At 31.9% G+C, this 19,189-nt stretch overlaps 1 protein-coding gene across 6 annotated transcripts in view; it reads left to right on the forward strand.

Moving 5' to 3' along the window:
- The window catches only part of Ssbp2 (single stranded DNA binding protein 2), a 333,116-nt gene that overhangs the window by 288,224 nt on the left and 25,703 nt on the right, over positions 1-19,189 (forward strand). For 4 of the 6 annotated variants that reach the window (XM_027927778.2, XM_027927775.2, XM_027927777.2 and 1 more), the window contains 3 exons: positions 3,334-3,425; positions 8,712-8,760; positions 18,694-18,729. In XM_027927778.2, coding sequence (XP_027783579.1) covers positions 3,334-3,425; positions 8,712-8,760; positions 18,694-18,729 — 177 coding nt within the window. The remainder of the gene's footprint in view (positions 1-3,333; positions 3,426-8,711; positions 8,761-18,693; positions 18,730-19,189) is intronic. The other 2 variants (XM_027927776.2, XM_027927780.2) reach the window with 1 other exon arrangement.

Here is a 19,189-nt window from a genome sequence, read left to right on the forward strand (position 1 = left end):
TTCCCTATTCCTCAATGTATTTTAGATCTAAGTGTAGTAACAGTACATGATTGTTAAATTGGTATTAATATCCTTTTGATAAAAAAGCAAGATTATTTATTTAATGAAGAAAAACATCTTTCCTAGAACTGTATTGCATTTTTCTACTTGATTTTTTAATAAGATATACCTAGCTAACTGCATTTTTAAGCTCAGCAAGTGTCATATGATTAAATAGAAAAAATCACCAAAATTGCCCATCTATGTTTAGTTCCTCTAGAAATCTGAAGTATAAATAAGTTAATTCAAGGAAGGATTGCAAACTAGATGGAGAGATAGTGAGATGAAAGTATATGATAGGCTGTCACATAAGAAGAGAGTAAACTGGTTCTGTATTTTCAAATCTATCATAGTTGGTAGCATTCAACTCCATACAGGGAAAAACTTCCTGGAAATTAAACTGTCCAATCATGGAAAGACTTTTTATAAACTTTCTAATCAGAGTCTGAACAGCCATTTTGTCAGGAACATTGCATTGGAAGAGGGATTAAACAGATGGAATTGTATAGTTGCCATCAGCTTTAAAATTCAGTGATTCTAAATTAGCTCTTCCCATTCTGTCTTTGTTGATACCACTTGGAAAGCCAGTTGTTAGTCTTCCTTTTCTTCTTAATTTCTTTTTGTTTTATATTATTCACAAAATAAAAAATATTTTATAAATCTACCAAGTGTGTACTATATTGAATGATTTCTTACACATTTCCTGAGACAATTCAGTTTAATTAATTTTTTGAAGGCCTTCTATGTGTCAGACATCATACTTAAGCATTGAGTATACAAAGATGAGTAAAACAGATACTCTGCCTTCAGGTTATTTATATCTAGCAGGATATGTAGATACATCTAGAAAAACTATTACATAATAGACAAAGGTTAAAAGAGAAATGTACATACTCTTTATGTAATAATTCAAGAAGTCACACATAAACAAGCTAGTAATTCTGTTGAGTTAAGGATTCATGGCAAGCTGATGAAAAGAAGGCTCATTTATAAGTTTTATTAGCAGTCATAAGAACAGCTACAATTTTTGAGTACCAAGTTCTGTGTTGCTTTTAATTCATCAAGCATTATGATATGTACTTTATATTTCATTTATTTCTATAAAATCTATAAGGATAATAATATTATCACTTTGCAGATAAGGAAATTAAGGATGGGAAATCATTGGGAGAATACTTGGCCTAATTTCACACATAAAAGATGGGCAGAGGACATTGACCTGTGGCAGGAGATTTAAAGAAGTGTGTGTGGCTTTTTTTTTCCCCAGAGCTATAAGGAAGTTTTTTTTTTTTTTAATATAAAATAAAACAGATCCCTGGAGACCAAAAAATAAGGGAACGCATTTCTTGTAAAACATTTCTAGTTTGCTTTACTATTTATATTTTGTTCCAGTGACTAGTTTTTTGTTTGTTTGTTTTCTCAGAAAGATCTTGCTAATACTGCTGCTGCCATCACTGTGTTTGCTCCACAGGTTAAGGGAAATAGCTATCCTTTTAACCAGTGACTCAAATGCAGATTGAAACCATCCCACTATCCCATAGCCCACAAATTGAAATGTTTAAATAAGATTTCCTTGAAGTACAATCTAATACAAATAAGAATAGTATGCAATTAAGTAATTTAATTTATTAAGTATGTCTTTCCTGCTGAAGTTATGGACCTTCTCTCATTGATTTATTACCTTGTCATCTTAGCACCTTCTAAGTAAAAAAATCAAGGAAAATGAGAACATGAGTATAGAAATGTGTGTTCTAAATTTTCAAGAAATCCAGTAGGCTGGAGAATATGGTTAGGAATAGGGAATGAAAATGAAAATTACAGGAAATGAAGGCAGAAAGATAGGCTGAACTCTGAATAACTATATAGCCATGCTGAGAGGTTTAGACCTATTTGATAGGTAATCTGGGTCATCATAGCTTTTCAGTGACATGAATTTAATACTGAGTTTTAGAAAGATAATTCTTGAGGGAATGTCAAATAGATTGGGAAAGGAAGAAAATAAATCAGAGAAACTGATTAAGATAGTGCAATAGTTTCAGTACATGACAAAGATTACTGATAGCTCTTGAGATAGTAATTTTTTTCCTATTTCATAGGTAGAATCAGTAAACTTTGGTTACTAACTAAATATGGGAATTGAGTGAAAAAAAGCAATATCAGAGTGCTCCTGAAAACTCTTAGCTTAGACAGTTGTGTGGAAGATGACACCACAGAATAAAGGAAGGCAATGTAAAGAACTTTGTCATCAGAAAGTAAAAATGAGTTTACTTTTAGATATGTTAAGCATGAGGTAGTAGTATCCACAGGTAAACAGCCTTTATGAAGTTCAACATTTGGATTATCTAGGAGCCTAGCAAGATATAATGATAAAATACAAAGATTTGGAATTCCTAATACATAAAAAGTTGATGAACAAATGATAGCAGATAAGATTACCCATAAATGTATGTTTATTGAAGAAAATACTGTAGCTAGAATTTGGGGAAAAGCAACATGTAAAGAGTTAGCAAAATAAAAAGAGCCAGCAGAAGAAATTGAAAAATATTACTCCAAAGAATAGGAGGAATAGTATAGTACTATCAGAAAGCCAACTGTGAAAGTCATTGATAGTATCAAAATATAATAACATGACAATGATAAAATTAACTTTTTGGTCCCTGTGGCAGCTAAACTAAGCTAATATGATACACGTGTTAAAACAGTACAGTGGGTTCATATTTAAATCCATGTAATAGGTATTAAATAAAGTTTATTGAGTCATATAATTCATGCATATATATTTTGAGTAAAGTTTTCTGTGTTTTGTATACTTGTAAATATTAGTGCATTTCCATGTTAAATATGTTGTTCTGTGAACAAAAATTTACATTCAACTTCCTTGAGTTGAGTTTTTCTGATTTTTTTTTCAGACTTTATGTAATTGTTTTGGGTCTGACAATTTCAAACCTGTTGAATAAATATTTTCTTTAAGAACAGAATGTTGAATTTATGAAAGGTTTTATTTGAAAAAGCTCACCAAGGTAGAGATAGTAGGAAATTAATAAAGTTTGAGTATTGTAATTGCAACCATACCCTAATCACTTAATATGCTCCAATGATCTTCCATATTCATATAGTTTTTAAAAGACACAAACCAAAGTAATTGTTAAACTAGAAGCAAAAATACAAGAGTGGACTCTACAAAGAATGAATTACACAGGCCTTATCCAATCAGAAGTAATATAGGGAAATCATTAACCTGCTCTCCTTTCTTTCCCCCCTCCTCTTTGGTTTTGTTTTTTTGTTTTGTGGTAGTCTGACCCTTGGTTATCATTACAGAACTATGGAGGTGCAATGAGACCCCCACTGAATGCTTTAGGTGGTCCCGGAATGCCTGGAATGAACATGTAAGCAAAATGCTATACTTTCGTATTTAGCAAAGTATTCTGTTTTTCTGTCTTCTAACTTGACACTGGTTTCTAAAGCAATTTGAGCACTTCAGTCTTGGTGTAGGACCAAAATGAAGTAAACATGATCTGCAGTGTGCTTCAGTTTTCACAACATAATCTCTTTTATTTTTCCTTGCCTTGAAACTATTAGTTTTTACCCCCCTCTGTTTTTAGATGCCATAAATAACAACCTTTAGCCTGTTTCTTTTTGCAGTTTCCTTGTAGAATCTATACAAAAGTATAAAGAGATGCCAACACTAGGACTATGACTTTACAAAAGTGGATAACTGAATATCGCTTACCTCATTTTAATGATAGTGATTACTAAGAGTGAAGTTTTTAAATTTTACAAATATTTATGTGTCTTTACTTTTGCTTTGTTGGGACTACTCTAAGCACAAGAAGCATTTCCTGTGGTAATATTTTCTATATTAAAGAACTTTCCAGGGCACAGAATGAATTTTCTTTTGAAAAATCAAGATGCACTTCAGTAGAGAGTACACTAAAGTTCTTTTTTTTTTTTAACTTGAAAGACTTTTCTAACCAAATAAAGGAATATATTTCTAACAGTCAAATGTAATGCAGTTTGTTATTTAATTTTCATTTATTTTTCATTGTCCACCTTGCACCCAAAGTCCTATATGCATCATGCACTTACTAGTGACTTTCTTTAATTCATCAATGGATTAATTCCATGATGTGGCCTAAATAAAGTGTTTAAATTAGAAATAATTGGAATGTTCTATGTAGTCGATAAGTGTCTCCTCAAATATATTTTCCATCATTCCATGTTTTAGTTACTTCCATATCAAATTGAACAATTTTGCCATAACTTAATGGTATTGGAGATAGATAGACTGTGAAACATGCACTTTTGATGTATGTAGAGTTCTTTTATGATTTTGCTAAAACTGAAAATAGATTAATAGGTGGATACTACCCAGACTTAAAATTAACAGAACAGGGTGCAGGGAGGAGGTCATATTTTCCCATCATATCTTTTCACTTTTAAAATAAAAATGAATAGATAGGAAGTCTGACTCTTCTTGAGTTTCTTAAAGACTTTTATTAATGATCACTCCGAAAGGGAGTGAATGATATTTGTGCTTATCTCAAAAGCTTAAACAGAAAAATGGAGAAATATATAAAAGTTGCCTGAGATTCTCAATTTAAAATGCAATAGATTTTAAGGAGTATTATTTTGAATACTCTTATCAACCCTGAATTATCTAATATTATTTTGTACACTGCCAACTTTAGTTTAACCTGTTTTGGATAGTAAGAGAAAAAATTTCATGTGACCATTAAGATACTCAAATAGCTGCTTAAGATTATCTAGTTCCTTTCACACAGATATATTTAAGTATATACTTTAGAGTGGTACATTTAAGTGCCTGGACTATCAGGTCTAAATATATGGATAGGACTTTAATTTTATAATTTATGTTGATATTTGGGTTTGGGTTTCTTATTTAAGTATTCTAGATACTTTAAAATATTTTCTGTTATGTAGTGTTTTACTATTAATGTAATTTCTAGTTCTTAAAGAATTTCAAATTTTTGGTTGGACATGGTGGTGCATGTCTGTAAACCCAAACTACTCCAAGAGGCCAAGGCAGAAGGATTGCAAGATCAAAGCCAGCCTTTGCAACTTAGGAAACCTTGTTAAAAGAAGAATAAAAAGGGCTGAGGATGTAGCTCAGTGGTAGAGTGACCCTGGGTTTTGTTCCCCAGTAACACCCCACACACACATACACACACACGTACACACACACAACTTTCTAAGTGTTACAGATTTCAATTTCTATTATTTGTTACTATTTCTTTCCCTTTTTTTAACATTTCTAGTTGTAGATGGACACAATACATTCATTCATTCATTCATTCATTCATTCATTCATTTATTTATATGTGATGCTGAGGATCTGTGTGCTAGGCAAGCACTCTACACTGAGCTACAGCCCCAGCTCTGTTACTATTTCTTTTTGGAGTGTTATTCTATTTTCCATTTTCTACAAATTTAGATTCCTTCAAAGACAACGAAAATGTAAATATTTATATACTTCTAAATGTTTTCTTCTGGCAGAGAAACTTCTCCAGTATGGAAATTGGAGAGAATAATTATTTTATTGATATGGTCCCAACAAAGTAAAATAAGTTTAAAGAGACATAAAAAATACGTTTTACCTCCATTGCACTTAAAAGAGTAAGATTAATTGAAATTTACTTCATTATTTATTATCTTTAAAACAAAGTAAGTCTGGGTAATGGCAAACAAGTTATCCTAACTGACATTTGTAGCTGTCTTCTGGTCATCTTTTTTAAATGTTGGGTTCCTTAAAAATGAAAGAAAAAACTGGTGTTTTTTTAACTGTATCTTCAAACTACTTAACTACTTAAAATATCTGTGAGTTGGGAAGGAGAAACCTGCCAGAAAATCATATCTGGATGATTTTTCTTTAGCTTGTCATTCTTTCTTATTTGACATGAGAATATAATAAAAAGAAAAATACCCAAATTTGGCCACTAAAAAATTAAATAATGTACTCTAATTGACAACCGTATCCCTTTATTATAGAATACTCCATTTAGAATAAAATTTTGATAACTTTGTTGTTAAAAAATATTGGCTAACAGTTACATTGATATATTTACATTTCCATGCTCTAAACTCAGGATAAATTGTACAAAGTGTCATTTAAAATTAAAAGTTTATTTTCAGTGTTTATACAAGCAGTGCTACAGGTATATAAGTAAAACCCAAATATTAATTTAAGTAACTTAAGGTCGAATTTACATACTGTGACCAAATGTTTTCAAACGCATTGTAGATTTTTTTTAAAAGGAAACTTAGTGGTACATTTCTAAATAAAAACTATATTTTCACAGATTTCCAAAAAATTTAAGATTCAGTATTAAAATACCTCTAACAGGCCAGCCTGATTCTATATAACTATACTTATACAGAAATTTTCTTTCAAAATAATGTCTGCTATAATTTATAGCTTACTTTCTTGATGATACTGATGACTTCCAAAAGGAGTGGGAATTACTGAGTTTAAGTAATTTTTCTATTAGAACTACTCATTGTACCCCATTGTATGTGTTTGCGAAATTTACATTTTTTTCATATGAATTATCAATACATAACCTTTTATAATATTAAAATAAAGTTTAATATAAATACATAATATGCTGGAAATAGATAAGTATTTATCAAACTCTTAAAATGAACAAAAGATATTTTATATTATTTATAACAGTATGTTTATAATTTAACATTTACATGTTATTTTAATATTAGATTTTAAAATAACATAAAATGTCTTATTTGTATAACATTATTTAGATATAATATTTCAAAATTATGAGGTCATTATATATAATCATTTAAATTTTTCCATGATTTGGATATGATTTATTTTAATGTTGTGTAAAGGTAGATATTTCCCAGTTTTTTAACTACATTTTTATCTAACATTAAACAAGTCATTTGGCTAGGTCTTACTACCCAAATGTTTTACTTGATCAATACACATAGTACATTTTACCTTATTTTCTTCCCGTTAGGATCTGGAATCTTATATGTAGAATCATCTTTCTAAAGTCAGTAATTAATTGTAAATTTCTCCTCCTCTTCATCATCATCATCTCATCATCATCTTATAAAGGCAACAACTTCCTGAGACAGTGCAAGTGCTCCTCATCTTTTTTACCTATGGACAAGACTTTAATCAAGTTTCCTTTTAGTATCTTACTTTACTCTTTTATTCTTCAAATCAAACTGGGAAAAACATGTAGACCCTAAGAATGTGATGTTCTTAGGGTCTACATTCACTCTTTCCTGCCCTTATACCCCAGATAATCCCAAAACAAAACTAAAAACAGATCTAAATATTCCAACCAAATATGAGTAATACCATAACTAACTTGGATAGCATCTTTATTTAATGCCTAGTACTTTACGTTTAAGGTCTATAGAATCAGGGAACCTATTTTTTTTTTTATTAAAAAGTTTCACACTCCTGGCCTGGGGATGTGGCTCAAGCGGTAGCGCGCTCGTCTGGCATGCACGGGGCACTAGGTTGGATTCTCAGCACCACATAAAAATAAAATTAGATGTTGTGTCCACTGAAAACTAAAAAGTAAATATTAAAAAATTCTCTCTCTCTCTCTCTCTCTCTCTTAAAAAAAGTTTCACACTCCTAGTGACTGGAGGGAAAGGGAATTTTTTAAAATATCTTTTTTTAGTTGTGGATGGACATAATACCTTTATTTTATTTTATTTATTTGTATGTGGAGCTGAGGATCAAATCCAGTGCCCCACTCATGCTAGGCAAATGCTCTACCACTGAACTACACAATCCCAGCCTGGGAAAAGGAATTTTTGAATAGTACTAATTACAAAAGAATAGCTGATAATAGTCTCCTTTTCACAAGACAGCCTTTACTCACTAAGTACTAGAATATGAGAATGGGACCTTTTTGATTTAATTAACGGATATTAAGTTTGTTTTAAAAAATGTATGCCCTTAAAAGGTATGGAATATACAACATTCTCCTCCACTCTAAAATAAAGTAATAGATTATCATGCATTCACATAGGTTACCTCTTATTTTTTCAATATTTACTCTGGCCACTACTTTGAACTAAAAATATGAAAATAAGAAAGTAATTTCCTCATTACTACTAACTAAATCATCAATGGCACTGAAATATAGATTTTGTATATAGACATATAAAGTAACATATATATATATACATATATATACTTTGATTTTTGGTAAAGAAGATATCTCTTGTTACCTTTTTTATATTTATTCATAGTTTAATAATTAGAGCAAAAATTAATACTACTTATATTTTACAAATAATTTCACTTTAAATGAGATACAGATGGCTCTTATATTGATATCACAAGATTATAGTGTTTTTTATATGTTATAATGATTTAGATACATGTATGAATTGCAATAGGTTATTACCATTATTTGTTTATAAAAATAAAGACAATATTAAAATAAAACTGGCCTTACTAGAAGCAATTTAATTTGGGAAGAAACTGCTTCATGAAATGATAAAAGTTTTTTAAGAAATAATAAAGCTAATAAAATAAACATAAAGAGAGTAATTTCAGAATTGCATGGTAACTTAATTATAAACACTAATATTTTATGATTTGTTACTTATTGTGAAACATTCAAAGCATAGGTTAAAATTTCATTTATCATATTGTTTTATAGGGGTCCAGGTGGTGGTAGACCTTGGCCAAACCCAACAAATGCCAATTCAGTGAGTATATATATATATATGCATTCATACATACATACATACATACATATACACCTTCTAAATTTTTTACACTTGTGCTTTGTAACATTTAACAAAAACAAAAATATGCTGTTTATGAAAGCTTTGCAATCCATCCTATGAATAATCATTCAAAAAGGTTTTGTGTATGTTTTTTAGAAAAATACCCAATTTTAAAATTATGTAATTTTTTCATTTCAAGAGCTAATTGTAAATATACATTCTACATCAGTTAACATATTTTCAAAGATAATTAAAAATGGTGTGATTTAAATATACTTCAATATCTTATATAGTAGTTTATATTAGTCATAAAATGGTTTGATCCTCTGTAATAGCTATAATAATCAACTAAGTTGTCAGATATGATCAATCTCAATTAGAGGAAACCAAATTATTATGATTGTACTTGTATTAATTACACATAGGTTTTCTGTCTTGCTGCCTCAGAAAACAAGTACACATTTTCCTTGTGCTTGTTAGCTAAATTGCCATTCTCTCACATTTATGTACCTAACATTCTAGGAATTTTCCTTTTATTATTGCGGCAGTGATTGACTATGGATGTTTTTCTTTCTTAGTAATGTGCATAAATATATGAATAGGTTGAAAACTAAGCTATCAAACACAAAATTAATATGATTTTAATTTCATGATCCTGGTGATGTTTTTTCTCCTTGTCTTTAAAATCTTGAGTTCTTCAATATGTAAGAAAGGCTGCTGTGTGAATTTGTACAGTGTGTGCACAGTACACAGGCTCTTAAGTCAAAAGAGTCAGTGGGGACTTGGCCTCTATTCCACTTGACAAGTCTATGAACCCAGCTACCCAGAAGGGATGGCTTCATTCTCTAGCAGTGGCCTTAATGCTAAATAAACATGAAACTTATCTAATGTATAATGTTTATTTAAACTTGAAGTTAAAAATGAAGTGTGTTTAATAACAGAAAAATCATTGTAAGTCTGTTGCTATTCTAAAGCAAAAGTCACTTCCTTCTCAGGTAAATAACTATCATATAAAGAGAAAAGTTATTAATTTATATTACCCAGTTTTCTTAGTTTTAATATCTATGGTGTTTACTAATTAAATGAAGTTATTTGAGGTAGAAAATATGATGTTGCTTCTTTTTGGGTCTTCAATGAACTATTCAATAAATCTTGATACCCTTTTGTCAGATTGTTGAAATGTGAATAACTTCACTGCTCCAAAATTCTTTCAGTTTGCTTATGTGCTGTAGAGGAGTTTATGTTTTTGTTTGCTTCTTGCTATCTGCCTTAACTAATTAATTCAAGATTTCACTTTAAAATGGCATCTGGCTTGCCGCTCAAAATACACTTCTTGCAACTTCCTATTGAAATGCCCATAAGGATGCTAAAAAAAAAAAAAAAAAAAAAAATCATAATGAAAAAACTGACAATCTTCCTAGTGTCAGAATCTGAAATGAATTTATATTATTTGCATGTTTAATGAGGCCAGATTTTAAAACACAACCACATCCCACCTTAACTAAGTGGGTAAGCCTTTCCACCTAGAAGCAAGAAGACCCTTCCCTCCTTTCTCACTCTTAGTTCAGCAAACCATCCCAACTGCTCATTGCAAGCAGCCAGAGGACAGGTCAAACTATCCATCTTCTTCACTCCCAATTTTTCTATATACTTGTCCAGAGATTATATCTCCTACAAACCACTGATGGGCAGCATTTAGAGAGTTGATATTGAGGACGGTGTGTTGTGCTTAGCGGGAGTATATTATCTAAGTGAAGAGGATTAGATAGAGGCAAAGAGAAGAAGAGATCACTGCATTCTGATGATTCTTAGAGACCCCATCTCTTAGCATTTCTTAGAGCTGAGCACTAGGGGTAGGAGAATGACTATATCAGATCATTATTTCTGCATTATTTTAGACCCTGTTTAGAACTAAGAACTTTTGCAGGAGGTTCACATCATACTGATGTCCAATGATCAATCGGAAATGGGTATTTGACCAGCGCAAATGTAGGCAAGTAAGAAGCCTGAAAGCAGTCCCCTTGGTTAATAAACACCACATGTGGAAGCATCTGTTCTCATTCTAAGTATGCAAATGGGAAAGAAGTGGGAGGAGGGCAGGTTTTCTCTTCTGAAGAGAAATGGTCATCATCTTGAGCAGGAAAAAGAAAAACATTCTCCGGAAAATGATTTCTTACGAGAACAAGAAAGAAATTATAGAGAACTGGTAACTTTGTAGTAGAAACATAGGGATTCTATGAAACAGAAGTAAAAGGTATAAAAGGTGAACTTTTTTTACCCAAATTATATTTTTAGTGACAACTCATCTATATTATTTTGAATACAAACTTCCTTACATTTCCTGTATTTATTTAATATTACAATTAGTTTATTTTAATTCCGTAAGTCTGTGACTCCTTAGGGAAGCACCCTAAAGTATTGTTTTTATTTTTGCTGTTTTCAAATATGCTTTGCTGACTGTTTTTTCACTATTTTGAAGTAACTGCACACTTACAGAAAGCTTACAAGAATAGTACTAAGAATTGCCATGTACCTTTCACCCAAATTGCCCAATGTTAATGTTTTTCCACATTTGCTTTATGATTTCCTCTCTATACATAAACATATTTTTCCTGAATCATTTAAGTTTCCTGAAACTTTATCCCTAAGTACTTCAGTGTGCTTTCCCTAAAACCAAATATACTTCTTAACTCCAAAATAATGATCAAAATAAGAGCATTAACATTGACTTAATGCTACTTTTTAATCTACAGGTCTTATTTAGATTTCTCCAATTGTCCCAATAATATCTTTAATAACAGAAGAAAACCTGGTTCTCTTTTGCAGTTATATATCATGTCTTATCTCTTTTCATCTAGAACAGTTCCTTAGCTTTTCTTTGTCTCTCTCATTCTTGCACTTGTGTTAAATGGAAGCCAGTTATTATTTAGAGCATCTCACAATTTTGTTTTATTTGATATTTACTCATGAGTAGACTTGGGTGTTCATATGTTTAGTAAGAATACCCCAGGAATTTTTTGGTTTTCTCAGTATGTCATTTTAGGAGGCATATATGGTTACTTGTACCATTACTATTAATGTTAATTTTGATCATTTGGTTAAGGTGTTTCTTATCAGAATTCTATAAATGGAAATTATTATTTTTCCTTTTGTAACTTTAACTTGGATACAGAACTTTGAAGCTATAGTAAATATGCCCTTCCTCCTTATACATTCATCAGCTATTTTTGGCATTCATTGATGATTCTTATTTGAATTTCTTACTTTGTTGGTTGCCATATGGATATCTTTTAATTCTGTCTTTCCTTTTCCATATATTACATGTCTTTCTACTAGAACAAGAAGGCTATTCTTTCTTTCCCATTCATGTTCATTTATGCTCATATATACTGATGGATTATATATTCAGTGGGTTTAGCTTGTGAAAATTGTCCTAAATTTGGCCAGTGGGAATCTCTTCAAGCTGGATCATTTCTACTTTTAGAGATTTCTTTTGTAGTACTGAGCTTCAAACCCAGGGTCTCACACATGCTAGGCAGACACTCTACTACTGAGCTATATCTCTAGCCTCATTTCTGCTTTTAAAATGGCCCATTATTGTTTGAGCACTCAGAAGCTTATCTCATATTTCCCCAGCCATTTCTTTAATGAGTCCTGGGTCTTTTCAGTGGAAAGTGGTATTTAAAGCTCATTAGAGTAATATAGCTTCTATGCCTCCAACCAGCAGAACTAGAAGATAGATGTCTCTGTGTCTACATATCACATGTATCTATATCTCTCTTTATCTCTATATATCAACAACACAAGTGCAGCTAAGGCTTCAATTTTTCAGTCCATTACTACAGAATTCATTCTAGCCTTTCTGCTTTCCATGGTTATAACCAACTTCTCTGAAAGTGTGAAACCTGCCTACCATTATCCATGATATATGTATCTATTCATAATCTTTGTCTACAATTTCATCCTATAAAAGTATTTTGATCAAAAATATTTTATGGCACTCATACATGACGGTAGGAGAAACATTTTTAAGGGCAAATTCTTGTTTTTAATTCAGAATGAAAATATGATTTTCGTTTTGAACTTCTTTGACCTTAAGCATTATAGTTTTGACCTCAGATTCTTGTTTGGAATGTTGTTTATAATCTACCAATTCTAGTTTTTCCTTATTTATCTTTTTCACAAAGAACTGTATGCTTTGGCTTGGATGCATAATAAGGTTGGATCACTTAACTAGCAAGCTTTTTTTTTAAAGATGAATTATTTGGGGTCACAATATATAAAGACCAACCAAACTAGATTCATACCGAAGGAAAATATTACTACATCATGTATCTGAAAAGTTCAGATTTAAATTTGACTTTGGGCATATTTGGTTCCAAGAATTCAAAGAACCTCATCAGGACCTAGTCACTTAGTTTCTTGCCTTTGTTTCCCTTTTCATAGCAAGGAGGCTGGGTGAAGTTTCAGATTCATATCCTCACAGCTTCCAGTTCAGGGCAAAAGAAAACAACTCCTTATAGGTTTAACAAAGAAACTGAAAATAACCGAACTGAACTTGCTTAGCTGAGGTCATATGTTTATTAATAAAAAAGTTATAGACAGGGATATAATATTTTTTCTGCTGTGTCTAGGTCACATGCCTATTCCCTAAGCCTGACTCAAACTGTGTAGAGAAAACTCTGGGGTTACCAAGGAAAATTAAAGGAATTTTTAGCAGAAGAGGAAGAGAGGACAGGCAAAAAAAAAAATTAAAAAACTGTTCAGTACAATTTTATACTTATCAACTCACTAGCTTTCCAGGAAAAAGAGAAAGGAAAAAAGTGAGGACCTATTATAGTAATTAAAACAAAAGAAAATAAAAATATATTATTTCAAATAGGCGCTGCTTTATACCAATAGAAGCTCATTATTTGAAAAGAGCACTAAAAATATTTTTAACTTTTCCACCAGTTCTGATGTCTTGATGTTGCCCTCCCTAATTTCTAGTTAACCAGTGCTATAAGGTAAGCTATCTGAAAAGTACTTTATCTGTAAAGAAAGGTACTTAAAATGTTACTGATAATTTTAAAAACAAACAAAAAGAAGCCCTCTAGTTAATTCTCAGGCCCCTACCACTACACCACAATCGTGGGTATTAGGATTCAGAATATTTTACAAATTTGCATTCTTATCAGAACTCTTGAATTATCTAACTTAGGCAATTTTCTGAGCCCTTAATTTTCTCATCTGTCAAATAACGGATTCTTATTCTGTGATTCTGACCTTCCAGTTCTGTGATTTTGTCTGTCTTCTACATATTCATTTTTATCCTTTGTTTTTATCTTAGTGGACATTTTGTATGAAGCATAGGGTAGTACCAGAGGGAGGATTTAGGGATAAAGAGAATGAGAAAGTTAAAAGTGTTTTTAAGTCTTTGCATCCAGGCAATAGTAATAACACAACTGAGTTAGGAATGTAGGAAAAAAGATTTAGAGGGTAGATAACAAGGTTTTGTTTTTGCTTTCTGGAATTTTTTTAAATGTTATATTTGAAGTATTTATAGAACCGCTTCTTTAGTTCTTCCATCATGTTTAATAGGTAATTCTATAATTACACCTAACACATTACAGTATATTTTAAATCTGTAATGCTGAACCTCAGCTGAGTCCTCACTGATGCTTGAACTACTCTTCTTCCTTAGTCAGCTACTTTTGCTTTCCTCAAAGACTGGTACAGTAGTTTATTATTCTCTTTGGGTCCCCTGCATTATCTTGGCCCCTTCCCTGTCAATTAAAATTGTCTCATATTTTACAGAGGAAAGAAAAAAATAAAGACCATTAGACTCAAATTTCTTCAGATTCTAAGTTTCACCAGCAATATCATTACACCTTTAGTCATATTTCTTTGTTCTTATCTTGGAAATAGAAATGTTCTTTCTTTTCAATACTCATCCGTCTGTCTATTCTCTTTATTCTACCTCTTGTTACTTTTTTGCATATGCTGCCCATTCCCTCCTCCAAAAGAATTTTTCTTTGGCCTATCCATTTCCTTTGACTGGAATTTTCTTGGAATGTAATACCAGTAAGCAAAATCTTTACACAAGCTTAAACCTCTTGTCCTCTTCTCCTGTGGAATTGGCAGGAGATAGCTGATAGAAAGGTCCTGTCAGCCCTTTTCAGTCCCAAACAACCATCCATTTCTCTCACACTGTGACTCCTTTGCCACTATCTCCTGGAGGGTGGATTCCTTGGGTTTCCCATCTTTGATCATTGCACAGTAGTGCAGGGCCTAAAACCTCACAGGAGATAAATTAAGGCATATTGAATTGACTTCCCAACCAACTTTTCAACCCATTTCAAATTCTGTGAAAGTCCCATTCTGAAGGTTACTATTTACCAACCAAACAAGAATGCTTTCTTTTCTGTCTTCATCATACCTGATCTCTGAAATATTTGATTGCTTAGTTTTGTTTTAAATGTCTATTCATTTTTCATTTGTGATTTTAATGTTTCTTTATTTTTCCATATTGTTATTAAAGTATTCTTTTATTATTTATTTTTAGCTATGTCTCAGAAAGCTAAAAGGCTTAAGCTTCACCCAGCAATTTAGATATTTTCTAGTCAACCTGCACCTACTTGCTGCTTCTTAAAAGTCTAACTTGCTTGATTTTTTAAATATTTTCCTCCAATTTTTATCCAATCACATTTGCTGCCTTTTCTCAATTGGTAGAATTTTCTAATTACATTCCTGGCTTTCTTATCTTGTTTTTCCCCCATTTTAATGTTTTCATGTGTTTTTTTTAATATATATATTTTTAGTTGTCAACAGACCTTTATTTAATTTATTTATATTCAGTGCTGAGAATCAAACCCAGCTCCTCATACATGCTAGGCAAGCGCTCTACCACTGAGCTACAACCCTAGTCCTCATGTGGTTTTAGCCATCATAAAATCTGGTAAAATTATAAATCAGGTATTGTGACCAGCACAAAATGAAAATTCATTCAATTGAAGCTAGATCTGTAGTCTTGATCTCTAATAAATCTTTACCTATATTTATAGTGTTTATAGCTCAGTTCTAACTTAATGTCTACTAGTACCTTCAGATTCAACATATCAGACATTTCCTTAAGCCTGCTAGTTCGTGAGTTCCTTATATATAAATGAGTAGCATCATCATCCACTGTCACCAAGTTGGAAACAGGAATTACCTCAATTTTGTGCTTCTTTTGTCTGTCACACTGTCACCACCCCTGTGAAGTAATTTGTGAAATGAATGATTATCAAATTCTCTTACTCCTTCTTGTCTTATTCAGCACTACCTACAACTCTTTTTACCATCTCTTGCCAGAACCCTTTGCAACAGTCTTCAAATTTGAATTCATGTTCCTCTAGAATTATCTTCCTTAAACATAAATTTGAACATGTCTCTGTAAACCTATGAATTATTTCCTACAGCTATATTCAGTCTAGTTAACCATTGCTTAAGGTAGTCTTTATTTTATATATATTTGAAGGATCTCGAGAAAGAAAAATTTAAAAACACAAAAAAGAACAGGAACTTGAGAGAATGGAATGGTTGAAAGGAGCTAGCTTTGAAAACAAGAAGAAATTTCTTTTTTTCCTACTTCTGAAGGACAGGTGAAAATATAAATCTGTAAACAATAGGGTATTGGGCTGAAAATGAAGGCATAACAAGAACTTGATGACTTTCCTGTAAGCCAGAAGGACAAAGTACCCTCAGGATGGTATAATCACCATGAGGGTCAGCTCACAAGTCAACTGCTAAGTTTTCAGGAATTTCCTGAGCTACTTGTTAAAGAATTGGTAACTTCAAATTTCCCATACAGAATAATTATGCCACAGAAATTGGAAAATGCTACAAATCAGAATCATACACCTCCCCATCCCACACCCAGGTACAATGTTTAATGAGTGTACAGACTTCTGGTTTTCATAAAGGGTAAGCCAGAATACTTCCAAATGATGAAGACGAAGTGGAAGTTGGAGAACATGGTTATATTGTGGAACAACCTTAATTTATATTGTTGTCAACCTTAATTTATGTTTCCCTCCAGGAAATCTCTACTATAAAACAGAAATTTTAGCAAAGGGGTAGTCAAAGAGATGGGAATTATTATATTAGGCTTTCAGATAATTTAAGGTATTGGAGAAAGAAATGAAATGTTGACAGTGGCATGGGGAAGGGCAGAGTAATTTAGTCATAAAATAATAGAGAAATATCTAAGTAAACATGGAGGAATTGTAGGGAAATATTCTGGTTGGAATATATAATTTGTGAATGTCATAAGAAATAAGAAATATATTAAGCAAGGAAATTATTTGGATCTCTGTACAAAGCATTCAGAGTACTGACAAATGAAAAAGTGGGCAGTGGGTTGTAAAGGAAGGCAATGAACTATAAATTCCGAAGATCTCAAAGGTGGTTAGATGTTTAATGTAAATCAGAGGATGAGTGATACGCCATGAACTGAAAAGGGCTGAAGAAAACAAAATTGTATTCATTCACCCAATTAAGTCAATGTCAAATGCCATAGAATACTGAGGTACTAGTAGTGCAAGTAATACTTATCAATAGTGATTCTGGGTACTCCAGCCATTGTTATCTGCAATGCTCAATACCTATAGGGAAACAAGCAGGAGCCCCAGGGACATGTGCTCTGTGTTTAATAAGGATACCAAAAACCAAGGAGAAAAGCTTTTCATATAACTTAATATTAAACAATTCCAAAAAAGCATCAAAGATTTATTCAAGAAAAAAATCAAAAGTGTTATACTTCCTTATTCTTACTTTATGATTTCATATTATTATGTTTAATTATGTGGCAGGTATTGAGATGGAGAGACAGGTTAGGTTTCACGTACCACAATTTTTTCACTTCTTTAAAAGTTCTATTCTGGTGCTGGCTGACTGACTCCAGGTAAACAGTAATTTATTCAATTTTATCAGAGTAAAGCAAAAATATCTCATGGAATATACAGTGTGTCTTCATGCAAGTGAGTAAGTGAGCTTGTATTTAAAATAAAATATTTGGATTTAACTTTCCTTATTTTTAAATGTAAACTTTTTACTTTTTCATTTCTTAAATTATCAGAGCAATGTGGGATTAATAATTTCAAAACACTAGAAAAGAGCTTGTTTAAGAGCTTGATTTAAGCCAGGTATTCTGGTGCACATCTGTAATCCCAATGGCTCTGGAGGCTGAGGTGGGAGGATCATGAATTCAAAGCCAGCCTCGGCAACTTCGCAAGACCCTGTCTCCAAACAAACTATTAAAAAAGGGCTGAGGATATGGCTTAGTGGTTAAGCACCTCTGAGGTCATTCCTGCATACAAAAAAAAAAAAAAGTGGGGGGAAGAGCTTGATTTGAAGAGAAAGAGGGAATATATAACCCATATATGATGCCCACAAATTAATAATTTTGAAGATGAATATTAATAAGTTCTTTTGCATTTGTTATAGTAGCTAATTGTATAGGCAAAGGGAAAGGTGAGTTCAAATGTTGATCCATGCTGCATGAATACAGTGAGCAATCTTTTTTAAAAGCACATAGCTTAGAAATAATATCTGTGAAGCTACTAATTTGAAAAAAAATTCTGTAATTTCTATTTACAGAATAAATCATTAAATTAAGCAACGTGTACAGCTGACCTGAAACCAATATAGCTCGAATCTGTAATTCTGTGTAAATTCCTCCTGACTAAAATGTACATTTTTTCTTGTAAATTGAAGATAGTATTGCAGTTATTCATATTTCTGACACTTAAACAGACATACATTCCTTCATCTTTTACTGTCCTTTGGGATACAGTTTAAAATTTAATAGAAGTTAGGAAATTGTTTCATTTAGGTCAGTCCCATGTTGCCACATGAATCAAAATATTTGTTTTTGTCCTGTTCATGTTCTAGATACCATACTCCTCAGCATCTCCTGGGAATTATGTAGTAAGTACATTTGGGTTTGTTTGCTCATAAGAATTGATGTTACGTTTTATTTGAGCAATGAAATAGTTGTCCAGATGTTAAGAAGAGCCCCTGTGTATTGGCCAAGAAGTGAACATCTTGAGTTGTTTCATCTGCCAACCTCAGTACATATGTTGATGTTCATTAGTGAAACAGTTATCAATCTGGTTAGCATTGCCCTAAGTACTGTGTTTTACTTCAGCATATGTTTCTGGAAACCAGTACAATGCTCTCTGTCCAATCACAAAGAGAGCCATCCTCAGTTAAACAATGATATGCTTGAATTTGCAGTTCTCCAGGAGAATAATGTATGCCCCCTCCCCAACCCACTCACCACACATAAAGTTTAACATCTAAGAAGATGTTAAACTTTCTCCCAATCACAAAGTGAATCAGACAGCAGAATAATGCCTAGTAGTTTGCAAATATCTTCTATTTTTTG

Source organism: Marmota flaviventris, chromosome 5 (genome assembly GCF_047511675.1).
Source record: "Marmota flaviventris isolate mMarFla1 chromosome 5, mMarFla1.hap1, whole genome shotgun sequence".
NCBI lineage: Eukaryota > Metazoa > Chordata > Mammalia > Rodentia > Sciuridae > Marmota > Marmota flaviventris.